This window comes from Gracilinanus agilis, chromosome 3, assembly GCF_016433145.1.
Source record: "Gracilinanus agilis isolate LMUSP501 chromosome 3, AgileGrace, whole genome shotgun sequence".
In the NCBI taxonomy this organism is placed as follows: Eukaryota; Metazoa; Chordata; class Mammalia; order Didelphimorphia; family Didelphidae; genus Gracilinanus; species Gracilinanus agilis.
In genome coordinates this window covers 8,549,020-8,561,335 of record NC_058132.1, presented here as the reverse complement: position 1 = coordinate 8,561,335, position 12,316 = coordinate 8,549,020, and the positions used below count along the sequence as shown (strand labels likewise).

Sequence of the window (12,316 nt, the reverse complement as noted above, 5' to 3'; positions counted from 1 at the left end):
CCAGCTGGTCATCGCCTTCGTGCATGCCTCAGTTTCTCACTCTCTCTGGGACTTGATACCCCACCCCCATCCTACCCAGGCACCGACCCCGGATCTGCCACCTTTGTGGCCTTGAGCAAGTCGCTTCACTCTCCGGGCTCTCAGTTTCTTCTCTGGTAAACAGAGGCTCAGGGAGGGACTAGGATCCAGTGGCCGGGGGCGGGGGGAGTGGAGAGGAAAAAACTACTACTCCCAAAAGGCCCTGGTCAGCCTAGGCGTTTCTCAGGGCCTCGCCTGCCCAGAGGCTTCATGGGACTTGTGGTTCCGTTTGTTCCTCCCGGCTTGGGAAGGGTTGGGACCAGGAAGAAGAGGCGAAAATTGTATGGGGGGAGGGTAGCACTTTATTGGGGACCAGCCCCACGTGGGCCGGGGTTGGGGGGCGTCACTCACACGCCAGCTTCCCATCGAAGCTGGACAGGCAGATGGCGAAGGCTTGGAGGGGGCAGAGGGGAAATCGGAAATCCATGGTGAACGTGTCCGGAGACACGCGGCCGAACTGTAGCACCAAGTAGTCAGCTGGAGGAGAGGAGAAGGAGTTTCAGAGATCTGCAGCCTCATCCCGACCCGAGGGACTACAACACCCACAAGCCATAGCGGCTATCTCGGAGCAGGACAGAACAGCATCGGCTCTGTCGCAAGGGCTTCTGGGGGCTGCAGTCCGGGTCCCTTCCCGGCCTAAGGGCTGCGGGGACGGAGGTGGGGTCGAGAAAGGTGTGGCGGCCGTAGGAGCTAGGCTCTTGGGCTCATCCCCGGTCCGGGCTGATATCCGGGCTCTCTTCCTGCCCCAGAGCTGAGGCCCTAGTTCTCTCTCTCCTAGCCAATTCCTGGAATGCTGTCTCCCTCCTCATTCAAGTCTTGGCTTTCTTGGCTTCCTTCGAGTTAATTCCCACCCTCTGCAGCCTTTCTTGGGCCCCCATTAATGCGAGTTGTATCTTCCCTTTCTCGATTTTCCCCGATGGATCCTGTCTCTACCTTACATGGACGCAGTCGTTAGCGGGCAGCTTCCCGCTTTGCACCGGGAGCTCCTTCAGGGCAGAGGCAGCCTTAAGAGCTTACAGAGCGCTAGTTGACTGACTGCTGTGCTGCCCCAATCTTCATTCGCCTGGCTCTTTTCCCGCCCCTCCCCCGGTCTAGTGGCCCCGCCCCGTCTGTGGCCCCGCCCCCGGGCTCACGGTCATCTGGATGCACAATCTGGAAGTTTTTGACAGAGGCCCGAGTCACCCGCCCGTGGAAGTTGAGGACGTAGGCACCACTCTCGTCACTCCAGGACGGGGCCTTGTTCTGTAGAAGGACCAGGCCTTGGCTGGCCCCTCTCTGCAGGCGGCTCAGAAGGGAGTCCTGCTCCTGGAGGAAGACAAGCACCCACACAGGTTGGCGGCAGCCCACCCATTGGGTGCTTTGTCCTCAGATTCCAGTCTCACTGGGGGGGGGGGCCCAGGGGGCCTCCCAGCTTTCCCCTTGGGGCCCTTGCCCAGTTGTCCATCCTTGCCCTTGGGATCTAATGGGTGAGTGTTCAGCCTCACCCCTCCCGGTACCCCGGAATCTCCTCCCCTTCCAGCCCCGCCTCCTCACATTCTGGGGCTGGACTTTCAGCCTCTGGTTCTGGGAGTCAATGCCTGGGATGATGACCGTCATCTTCCGTGGGCCCCTGAAGCCCAGCACGTTGGTTTCCTGTCGGAAAGACCCCGGATGTGCCTGTGCCCTTTTCTCGCCTTCTTCCCTCTGCCCTCCCTGAGCAAACCTCAGCTCTCACATAGCACACAGCCCCCAGCTCTTCCCGGATCCGGGTAGACTCCGGCATGAAGGTTTTCCGCTCTGGGTTCACCCCGTTGTCGAAGATGGTGAATTTTGTGCCCAGGACATTAGACCTGCCAGTAGGACAATACCTCTGGGAGTCTGGGCAACTCTCTCAGAAGCACTTCTGGGGACCCAGGCATCCCCTTCCTCCAGTCCGTTCCCCCCTTAGAGACCCAGGATCCCCTCTCTCCAGCCTGTAGAGGGAAGGCCTCGGACTTCTACCCCTTAAGCCCTGGCCCACCTGACTTTGCCCACAAAGTTGTCCCCATCTCGGGACAGGTCCGTGGGGTCCAGGGAAATGAGGTAGTTGGAGGTTTTGCTCCTCTTCCTCTTGCGCCCAGCCAGGAGGAAATGCTAGGAGTGGGGGTGGGGGGGTGTAGGTCCTCAGTTAAATGTCTTAGAGTCTGCCTCCCACCCTCCACAGGCAGGGCTGAGAATTCATCTCTTGGGGGGCCAGGGACTGGGAGTCCGTCTGGGAGGGCTGGGCTGGGGGCCCAAAGTGAGGAGCAACACTGCTCGGGCCTAGGAAAGCGTTTGGGTGGCCCGGGGAGGATACCGGCCAAGTTCCCAGGTTGGGGGAAACTAGTATTTTGGATCACAGGGCTAGGACTTCTAGGGTTGGGGCATCTGGTTGAGCCTCTGCCCATGGGGCTAAGGCCTCAGGGCGGGGATCACGGGCCTGGAGCCTGAGAGCTCTAGTGTTCACAAAAGGAAGAATCCGGAATTTGGGGCCTGTGCTCCTGGGTCCCTGGGAAGGGACACGGGGCTCCCGGGTCCCGACAGAGGCACACCTTCCTGCCGTCTACCGTCTCCAGGTAGAGGTAGTAGAAGGGAAAGATGCCCTTGTCCACACCCCGCTTGTCTCGGCTAATCCTGCACTGCACGGTCCGGCCGCGAGAAGCCGGCCGCAGCACGTATGCTTCCATGTCCTCGTCGGGCCGCGGGGCAGGGGCGCGGGGCGGGGAGCGCGGCGCTCTTCCCGTGTCCCCGGCTCCAGTCCTGGCCCTAGGGCCCTCGGGAGACTCCAGCGCCAAGGTCGCAGCCCCCTCCTCCTCGTCCTCCTCCTCATCCTGTGAGTTGGCCTATGTGTGAGTCCCGCCCCGTGCGGACTGCCCTCCCCTTGGCCGCCCGGGGACCCTCGCTCCCGGCATCTTACGAGTATAACAGGTCAAGGTACCTGAGGCTCAGAGACGCGCCCTACTTCCCTAATGTGACACCGGCAATTAGTGCCAGATCGGGGCCTCCGAGGTTCCTTGGCCGGGCTACTTTGCTCCTGCGTGACATCCATCGGTCCGCCCCGCCCTAGCGCTCCCTTTGCTCACTGGTCCCCGAGAATGCCACTCCGAAGTTCTCCTACCCAGACACACCCACCGTGGCCCCGCCTCCGCCTCACTAGCGCTCTGCATCCTGATTGGCCATGAGTACAAACGCCGGCTAGCCTGCCAGTTCCGCACTCTAATTGGCGCTTTCTTCCACTCCGCCCCGCCCCGCCGAGCACGTTCCGAGCTCTGATTGGCCCCTTCGTCCACCGGCCCCTCTTCAACTCGGAGCTGACCTTGCTGGACACTGAGTCTCCGTGGTCCCGGCCCCGCGGCAAGCTGCGTTCTATTCCCGAATCTGAAGCCTCGTAGCTCCTGCTCTCCTCACCGTCCGCCACCTCTGCCTCCTCTTCCTCCTCCTCCTCCTCTGGGGGCAACGGTGGCGGCGGCAGTGTCGGTCCTTAGCAGGCGGGAAGAGCACTGGGGGCTGGGACCGCTGGGTCCGGGACTCCCGGGACCCCTGGGTTGGGGCCTCCCAAGTCTGGGGTCCCGGAGGGGCAGGCGGGGAGGGCGCTGAGGGCTGGAGCTCCTGGGTCCAAAGGAGGACCCAAGGTAGCATCCACGAGCTGGGAGCTGCCATGCCGGGGGTCGGGCGTTCTGGGGCGTCAGGATCCCTGCATGGTTCTTGTCTAAGGGGCTGGCCAACTGGAAATGCTTCCGCTGCAATGGGAGGCCTGGGGCTCTGTGGTGGGGCTGACGTGGGCGGCCCAAACGCAGGGCTCCTTCTAGGGAGCAACGGCGCGTGTGTGCATGTGCGTGTGCGCGTGCGCTTGTGTGGATGGGGTGGGGGTGATGACGGAGTGGCCACCGCCACCTGGCTTCTCACTTACCTGGCCTCGAAGGCCTACTTTTCTCCGTCAAATCGTTCTGGGATCCTTGGCTACCGCCCAGGCTAGGCTCTCTTAGTTCCTCGTCCGCGGTCTGGGACTCTGTGGGGCTTTCGAGCTCTGCCCAGTAAGACAGAGAGGCGACTTCGGGGTTCTGGCCTGGAGCGGGGAGGGGCCGTTGGTGCTCCCTCAGCCTGAGCCCGCCCCCTTCCCCCCGGGGTTCCTCACCTTCCCGCTCCTCCTCTGGCGTCACCGCCTTCTCTTTCTCTGCTGTGTGCACCGGAGTCTTCGCGGACCTGCCTTCCCGCAGACTGTCCATTCTCCCTAGGGAGGTAGGGGTGAGAGGTAACAAGGGACTGTGGCCTCGGTCCGAGTGTCTCCGCCCTCCGGAAAAGCCCTCTTCACCTTGCCGCTGCCGAGCCGGCCATCCCCGGCGCCGAGTCCCAGGCAGCTCCTTGCTGGGAGGTGGGGAGACCGGGCTGTCCTCCACTGAGACCTCCTCCAGTTCTGGGTCCGAGCTGTCTGTGAGCACAGAGTAAAACCTGAGAGCTGGAGGTTGGACCCCCGGGATCTCTGACTGATGGGGACTTGGGTCGAGTGGGAAAGGGCCCAGGACAGGGGCAACTTGGGGAAAAGGCCAGCTGGGCTCCCGGGGGGAGGTGGGTCCCAGAAGGCAGGGGCAGGTCTGAAGGTTGCCAGGAGGAGAGATCTGGGCGACCGGGACTTACCAGCCCCAGCTGGGATCTGGCGAAGGGTGCGTTCGCTGCCACAGTCACCGCCGCAATTAACATTGCTCTGGATGCTGCGGATGCCCGCCCGTAGGTGTGCCTCCGGCACGTTCTCCAAGAGAAAGGGGTTCCCGGGACCTAGAGGAAGACTGTGGGTCTGCCACTGGCCACAGGCCGAAGCTCTATGCCCAGCAGGCCGCCCTCCAGTCTCCCCTAGCGAGCCCTCACCACTCTCCCCAGGGCCGCGCTCCTCCCGCCGCCGGGGTCGCCGAGGCCGCAGGGAAGCATCGGGGTTGGCCTGGACCATCAGTGGCTCCTGGCGCTTGCGCCGCTGCTTCTTCTCAAACAGGCGCCTCTGAGGGAGGCCCTCAGGGGCTTAGAGATCCTCTAGTCCCAAGGCTCTCACCTTGTCCCTCCCATTTCACAGAGGGAAAGTCTGAGGCCCAGAGAGGCATAGTGGCCAATCAGAGGTCACACAACAGGCAGGGGCACGGATTTGTCGGGAACAGGGGTAAGGGGAGGGGACTTGGTACCTGCTGCTCCAGCTTCTGCTGCCTCACAGCTGCCAGCTCATCACCCAGACTCCTGAGAAGAGAGACATGGAGATTGGGGCTGATGCTGGGCTCCCCAAATCTTCTGGCTGTTTCCCCCCACCACCACCACCAAAGCAGATCTTCTGTGAAGTCACAAGGAAAAGAACTCTGGCCACTGTCTTCTGGTGACCCAGGAGTCCCCTTACCCTAGGGAACCAAATATCTCTTCCTCCCCCAGAGTCCCCTTTCTCTAGCCTACTCCCTAGCACTAGGACACAGGCATATATGGTCTCTAGCCCCCCCTCCCTTTCCTGGACCCCTGCAGAAAAAGCAACTCACGAATCCTTCCTCCACATGTCACTGTCCTGAGACATCCTGGTGATAACAGGGATCAGGCCTCAGGATATAGGATCCCCTATTCCTGAGGTCTAACCTCTCTCAGTGACCTAGAAATGTGGCCCTCCAGTGCAACCCTCCTTAGAAGCCAAGAGCATGGCCCTGCAATTTCAACCCGCTTCAGGACACAGGAGTATGGCCTTCTGATCTCAGCCCTTCAGGATGTGGGAGTGTGGCATCAGGGTTTGGGCCCTCTCAGATATCAAGGCCTCCTCTGGGAGGCCCCCTGGCCTTGATCCCCCTATTTTGCTTTCTGCTTGTGCTCTGTTGATCTCCTGGCTAATCTATTTCTAGGTTGGAGAACAGTGATTAAGGATTGAGGATAGGAAAGTCCCTCCTTCCTCTGCAGCTTGATGCGAAAGCCTTGGCTTTCAGCCTCTGGACCTAGACCCCAGTCACAGCTTGCTCCTTGCATCCTCCACCCCTAACTCCTAGGCTCTCCGTTTCTTTCTCAGGGACACTCTTTCATTCTTCCTCTTTTTGTCCCTCAGCCAATATGCCTATGACCTCTCTGCACATTAGCTGCTTTCTCTCCTGACCTGGAAGGGGAAAGGGTGCTCCATGAGACGTGAGGGGCTGGGAGCTGTTCCAGGGGCAAACTCATAGTTCCTTACATGAACTGGAGCTCAAGGGTTTAGATTTCTGAGGTCTGGGAACTTTGCCCCAAACTTTTGAGTATCTAAAGGGGCTAAAGTGGAAGGGTTGTGACAGCTGAATCCCAAGGGGGAGGGGATATTGGGGGAGGGAATCAGATTCTTGGGTCCCTAAAACCGCAGAAATATGTGGGCTTGGGAAACTGAGTCTCACTGAGAGTGGGGACTGGGAGGAACCAAATTCAGGGTTCCTGAAAGAAAGGGATATGCAGTCTGGTCAACTCCTCCTCTGTCCTTCCTCCCTCATACCTGGCTTGCTCTCTCTCTCCCAAGGCCGGGCAGGTCCCTGGGTGGGGGGCTAGGTGCTAACTAGCTTCCCTGATCCTCTGAGCCCCAGTGGGGGTGATCCCCCCCAGGACCTGCCCCGCCCCCCACCCCCCGGCCTACTCCTCCTCCTCTTGGTCCCCACTACCGGGCTCCCTGGCAGCTACTGAGCCCCCCTCCCCTGTCCGCTGCCCAGCAACTAGCTCAAACTTCCAGCTTAGAATTGGGACGCCTAGGTTCCTTAAAGGGACCCTAGCTTCCCTTGGGAAGGTAAAACCAGGCATACTACAACTCCCAGGAAGGCTTGCGGCGAAACATCAAATGGAAGCACGGAAAACTCCATCGTGCAGCCTGCTGGGAGTTGTAGTTACGTAGCCATCTCCACCCCACTTCAACCGGTTTTCCCCTATTAAGGCGACGGGGCGGGGCCAAAACTGGGAGAGAAGAAGAATCGGCCTGGCTCACTCTTGGAGGGCGGAGCTCAGCCTCCCTACGTGACACCGCCACACAGCCGTTGGTCCTTTCGATTGGCTAGTTTGGAGACGGAGGAGGGACGAATTGAAACCCGGGGAGCCAACGAAGAAGCTGGAGACTGACCTTAGGCCGCTGTAAGGACTTAGAAACATCCTACTGGGCTCCCTCCCCCTTCTCTGCTCCGGAATTGCCAAGAACCCCGGTCGACCTCCCGGCCCCTGTAGAGAGAGACGTAAGCTGCTGGGGGCAGGGGTGTTGGGGTCGCTGTGAAGGGAAGGCTGGAGAGAAACGAGAGAGGCCGAAGCGTTCCCTTCGGGTTCTCCCCGGCGCTGTGCGGGTGGGACAGAACTACATTTCCCAACAACGCCGGGGACTCATTGGTAGGGGTCCGCTGCGCCTCTGCCAGGAGGCCTCATGGGACTTGTAGTTTTTGCACCTCTAGGGCACGTGGGGGCTGGGGTGGGGGGTGCAGAGGCTGAGGCCGGGGGAAGGAGAAGGGCCTTGATCCCCGAGTCCAAACTCCCCTGATTCTGTTCACTTGTTCTGGGCAGCCCTCGGCATGCTGCTTTGGGGCCTGTGGGCTGCTTTGCTGCTGCTTCTGCTGCCCCCGCCTGCCCAAGTAGCTCCCCTGGACCGGACGGAGCCCAGGAAAGATGAGGCACCACCATCACTTCCAGAGACCCCGGTGAGACAGAGAGTTTCGCCCAGCCACTTTGGTTGTGTTTCCGCAGCCTTTTTGACGTGCCCAGGCCTCCTGGGTGCCTTAGTCTCACAGAGGCTTCTGGGAGTTGTAGTCATTCTGCAGTGGGGGCATGGATCATTGATGGGAAAGCAAGGACCCAAAGCCCGGGCCGGGTCACCGTGCCCGAGTGTCCCCTGGCTTCCAAAGGCACAGAGGAAGGCTTGGCCCTCTCCTTGGGGTTCTGGGAGGAGGGGTGGGCTGTGGAGGCAGAGTCCCCCTGCTGGGACCATGACACCTGGCAGACTTCTGCCTCCAGGTGCCTCCTTTCTCCTTCGGAAGCCCTGGCTCCTGCCCGTTACCTTTCCAGCCTCTGTTCTGCATTTGCCCATGAGGGCCCGGGAGGCCTGGGCAGCCTCACCAGAGAAGGAGGGAGCGGAGCTTGGGGCCCGGCAGCCCGGCCTGACCTCCCTCCATCCTGCCTTCTTAGGACACGGGCCTCTATTACCATCGCTACCTTCAGGAGGTGATCCAGGTCCTGGAGACAGACGGGCATTTCCGGGAGCGGCTGCAGGCGGCCAACGCCGAGGACATCAAGGTGGGCTGGGGCAGGGGCCAGGACAGGGACCGGGGCAGGGGCCGGGGCAGGTGCCTCCAGCTTCAGGCCCCCAGACAACCTCCTGACCGCCTTCCCTCTCCCTGTCTTCTGGGGCCCAGAGCGGGAAGCTGAGTCGTGAGCTTGACTTTGTCAGCCACCACATTCGGACCAAGCTGGACGAGCTCAAGCGGCAGGAGGTATCCCGCCTGCGGATGCTGCTCAAGGCCAAGATGGACGCTTCCCAGGAGCCAGGTGAGGCCCGGACGCCGGGGAGGGGCCTCTGCAGCCCAGTTCCCTTCTGCTCCCTTCTGAGCATGTCCTTCACTCCTGGGCCCCAGAGGTGCAAGTGGACCACCTAACCCTGCTGAAGCAGTTTGAGCACCTGGACCCTCAGAACCAGCACACGTTTGAGGCCCGAGACCTGGAGCTGCTGATCCAGACGGTGAGACTCCCCGCCCCGGGCCCCGAGCTCCTGGCCTCCCAGCCTCACCAGGGGCCCACGGAAGGTGGCGAGGCCAGGCTGGCCTTCTGACAAGGGCTGGGGACACGTTGGCTCATGGGGCCGGGCTCTCCAGGACGCTGGCCTTGCAGCCTCCCTCAGGCAGATGCTCAGGGACAGGGCTCAAGGCCTGAGGCTGCCAAGAAAGTAAGGAGGCAGCAGAGCCTCTCTGACCTGGGATGGCGGGTCCCCAGGCCACGCGGGACCTGGCTCAATACGATGCAGCCCACCACGAAGAATTCAAACGTTACGAGATGCTGAAGGAGCACGAGCGGCGGCGCTACCTGGACTCCCTGGGGCAGGAGCAGCGGCTAGCAGAAGAGCGGAGGCTGGAGGAGCAGAGGCAAAGGCACCGGCAGCACCCCAGGCTCAATGTGCCAGTGAGGGCAGGGCCCTGGGGGTGGTCTGCGGCTCCCCTCTCCCCCAGCATCCCTCCATCCCAATTTGTGTATCCCTGGGAGGCCTGGGGGTGACCCGTGGCTTCCCTCTCCCTTGGCACCCCTCCATCCCCATTCTGTACATCACTGTTAGGCCTGGGGCTGACCCACGGCTCTCTTCTCCCATGGCACCCCTCCATCCCCGTTCTGTGCATCCCTGGGAAGGGGAGGCTGGGCTTCCCCCATCCTGTTCCTGTCCGTGGGCCCCAGAGTGGCCCTTGGCTCTCCCCCTGCCCCCACAGGGCAGCGAGGCCCAGCTGAAGGAGGTGTGGGAGGAGACGGACGGGTTGGATCCCACCGAATTCAACCCTAAGACCTTCTTCAGGCTGCACGGTGAGTCCTTGGCGGGACAGCCTAGGATCCGGCCTCGGTACCCTGGAGGCCGAGGTGGCCTGGTCAGTTGGGGCAGTGCCTGGTCCCCAGCGGCCACTGACTTCTCTGAGCCCCAAAAGGCCTCTCGAGGCTACCCCAGAAGGAATACCCCGTGAGGCCCGAGCTGGCTGAGTCCCTCCACTCCAGTCCCGGGCCTGAAGCGGGGGAGCCCCATGCCCCAGTGTGGTCTGCCTGCCACCCTGAGCCTTGAGCCTCCACGACGTGTGCCTCTGTACTGCCTCCCCCAGACACGAACAGTGATGGCGTCCTGGACGAGCAGGAGCTGGAGGCCCTCTTTACCAAGGAGGTGAGTTGGGCCCTGGGCCCGGACTGCTGAGTGCTGGGTCTGGCCCCCTCTGACCCGCCACCTCGCCCCTCCCCACGTAGCTGGAGAAGGTGTACGACCCCAAGAACGAGGACGACGACATGCGGGAGATGGAGGAAGAGCGGCTGCGGATGCGGGAGCACGTGATGAAGACGGTGAGCCTGTGAGCCCCAGGGGGCGGCCCCCTGCCTTCCCCTGCTCCTCGCTCACGCCTGGCCCCATCCCTTAGGTGGACACAAACCAGGACCGTCTGGTCACCCTTGAGGAGTTCCTGCTCTCCACACAGAGGAAGGATTTTGAAGAAGCCGCGCCAAAGGGCTGGGAGGTGACCGGAAAGGGCTGGGGGGCAGCGGGGTCCCCTTGGCCACCTCCCCAGATCCCAGTGGGGCTGCCTCTCCCCTGTTGTCTCCCTGCCTCTGATCCTTGGCATGAGCAGCAAGGGCTCCCCCGCCCCGAGGAGGGCCGAGGAAGGGCCCACTGACTCTGCCTCCCCGCAGACCCTGGAGGAGCACCCGGCTTACACCGAGGAGGAACTGCGGCGCTTCGAGGCAGAACTGGCGGCGAGGGAGGCTGAGCTGGCGGCCCAGGCCCAGCGGCTGAGCCAGGAGAGCCAGGCCCTGGACCACTCTCAGGGGCTGCTGGAAGCCCAGAAGAAGGAGCTGCAGCAGGTGCCTGGGCTCATCCCTGGAGGCACCCAGGTGGGGCGGGGTGTCGGGGCCCTGGACTTCCTCACCCCCAACACCCCATCTCTGTACCCCTCCAGGCTGTCCTCAACATGGAGCAGAGGAAGCAGCAGCTGTCCCCAGACCCGCCAGCGCCTGGCCCTGATGGACAGCTCCTCTTCCAGCCCCAGACAGGTGCCCAAGCCCAGCCAGGCCTCTCCCAACCTCTCCTTCTGGGCAGCAAGAACCGTGGGGTGGCTGGGCTGTGGGATGATGGGAAACAGGATGGGCTGGGAGCCAGGATGCCCGGGTCCTTATTTCCTCTCCGCCCTTGTATTTACAGAGACGGGAGCCCACGCAGAGGCAGCCGTGGAAAAGGAGGCGCCGGCCCCAGGCCCGGACTCCCCCACACCCGATTCCCAGCCGTAGTGCTCTCCAAGCCCCCAATAAAGACTTTGTGGGCAGTGCGGCGTCCTGTTTGTGTCTGCTCTTCTGGGCACGGAGGGTGGTTCTGGGGGGGCCACTCTCTGCCAGACTGTCTTCCCTCTTCCCCAGCCACCCCCTCCTTTCCCTTCCCTTCCCCTCCCTCGGGGCCTGGGCCAGCTTGCAGGTTTTCTGCCATTTTGGACGCATGGCCTTTGGCTGTTTCCTTTTGGTGGAGTCCAGGAGAGATGGCGGCTCCCTGCTTGGGTTTCTGCCCTCTTTGGCGCACTTGGTGCCTCGGCGCTGGCAATGGAGAGGAGAGCAGATTCAGGAGCTCCGGCCTTCCAGGCTGCAAAGCTGGGCACGTGGAGGTGGCCTGGAAGGTTCTGTTCGGCCTGAGAGGGCACAGGGAGGCCGAGCTGCAGGCTGGCCCGCAGGGTTCCGGAGGGTTCGTTTGTACCAGCCCGTTTAGCCCCTGACCTTCCAGCTTGGGAGCCACACTGTGCTGCTTGCTGGTCCCAGGCAGAAGAGGGGGTCAGGTGTCTTGCCCAGGGCCACCCAGCTAGAGTCTGAGGCCACAGTGGAACCCGGGACCTCCCGTCTCTGGGCCTGTGGAGGGCAGCAGGATGGTACTGACCTGGCAGGTGGAAGGATGGAGCATGGAGTGCCTGTCCCAGGGCCATGGGAGAACAGGGTTGGGAGAGGAGCAGGCTTGGGGGAAGGGAATGGGCCACTCTTCAGGCAGGGCATCCCAGGGGCATGTCCAATAGGCAGGTGGGAGAGCTGGGCTGGAGGGGGGCTTTGGGGTGCCAGAGGGGATGGGCACAGTGTGGAAGGTTCTGGGAGAGGAGGCCGCGGATTCAGGTGGGGAAGGTGGGGAGCGAGCTGGGGGGCCTCTTGGCCGCTGTAAATAAGGGGAGTCTCCAGGTGTCCAGGGGGAAGCTGGGCTGGCTGAGTCGCTGTGGCGCCACTCCGGGGAGGCTCTGCCTCCAGTAGGCGCATTTAGACGTCATGGCTTGCTTACGTCAGTGTCCAATGCAGGGAAAAGCCTTAGGACAAGAGGAGGGTGCCAGGCCCTGGGTTCAAATTTAACCTCGGATGTTCCCAGCGGTGGGCCCTGGGCAAATCGGCAGCCCTTGTGCGCGGCTGATCCTGAGTGAGTGAGTGAGTGTGGTGCTTCCCTGTGCCCAGGCCCTCGCCAGGCTCCTCCCCGCCGCAGGGAAACCAACAGGCATTTACATAACGGCTCCCGCCCCCTGGGAGGCCCCAGACCTGGGCCGGCCTCCCCGCC

The 12,316-nt window shown here is 62.4% G+C and overlaps 2 protein-coding genes across 2 annotated transcripts; one reads left to right on the top strand and one right to left on the bottom strand.

Annotated features, from left to right (window-relative positions):
* Positions 1 to 357: 357 nt before the first annotated feature.
* TULP2 (TUB like protein 2) lies at positions 358 to 5,618 on the bottom strand. The gene is made up of 14 exons (XM_044667144.1): positions 5,583 to 5,618; positions 5,244 to 5,295; positions 4,939 to 5,065; positions 4,711 to 4,848; positions 4,388 to 4,504; positions 4,211 to 4,306; positions 3,986 to 4,141; positions 3,392 to 3,555; positions 2,628 to 2,906; positions 2,078 to 2,190; positions 1,781 to 1,907; positions 1,612 to 1,710; positions 1,212 to 1,383; positions 358 to 555 (listed from the first exon to the last, which is right to left on the bottom strand). The coding sequence occupies exons 1-14, from the start codon at positions 5,615 to 5,617 to the stop codon at positions 422 to 424; spliced, it is 1,809 nt and encodes a 602-aa protein (XP_044523079.1). The 5' UTR covers position 5,618; the 3' UTR covers positions 358 to 421.
* Positions 5,619 to 6,854: 1,236 nt separating this feature from the next.
* NUCB1 (nucleobindin 1) lies at positions 6,855 to 11,066 on the top strand. The gene is made up of 13 exons (XM_044667145.1): positions 6,855 to 7,262; positions 7,582 to 7,715; positions 8,200 to 8,307; positions 8,427 to 8,559; positions 8,646 to 8,749; positions 9,001 to 9,186; positions 9,486 to 9,576; positions 9,864 to 9,922; positions 10,003 to 10,095; positions 10,170 to 10,265; positions 10,438 to 10,608; positions 10,704 to 10,797; positions 10,946 to 11,066. Exons 2-13 carry the CDS (start codon positions 7,590 to 7,592, stop codon positions 11,029 to 11,031), a joined length of 1,347 nt encoding a protein of 448 aa, XP_044523080.1. The 5' UTR covers positions 6,855 to 7,262; positions 7,582 to 7,589; the 3' UTR covers positions 11,032 to 11,066.
* The last annotated feature ends 1,250 nt before the right edge of the window (positions 11,067 to 12,316 follow it).

Bases quoted from the DNA above. Each gene is read 5' to 3' on its own strand.
- TULP2 (XM_044667144.1), bottom strand. From the start codon at position 5,617: ATGTCTCAGGACAGTGACATGTGGAGGAAGGATTC. The intron at 5,066-5,243 runs GTACCAAGTCCC...GGCCTCCCTCAG, and splicing joins AGCAGAAGCTGGAGCAGCAG to AGGCGCCTGTTTGAGAAGAA. The intron at 556-1,211 runs GTGAGCCCGGGG...CCTCTCCTCCAG, and splicing joins GATTGTGCATCCAGATGACC to CTGACTACTTGGTGCTACAG.
- NUCB1 (XM_044667145.1), top strand. From the start codon at position 7,590: ATGCTGCTTTGGGGCCTGTGGGCTGCTTTGCTGCTGCTTCTGCTGCCC. The intron at 7,716-8,199 runs GTGAGACAGAGA...CTGCCTTCTTAG, and splicing joins CATCACTTCCAGAGACCCCG to GACACGGGCCTCTATTACCA. The intron at 9,577-9,863 runs GTGAGTCCTTGG...TGCCTCCCCCAG, and splicing joins GACCTTCTTCAGGCTGCACG to ACACGAACAGTGATGGCGTC.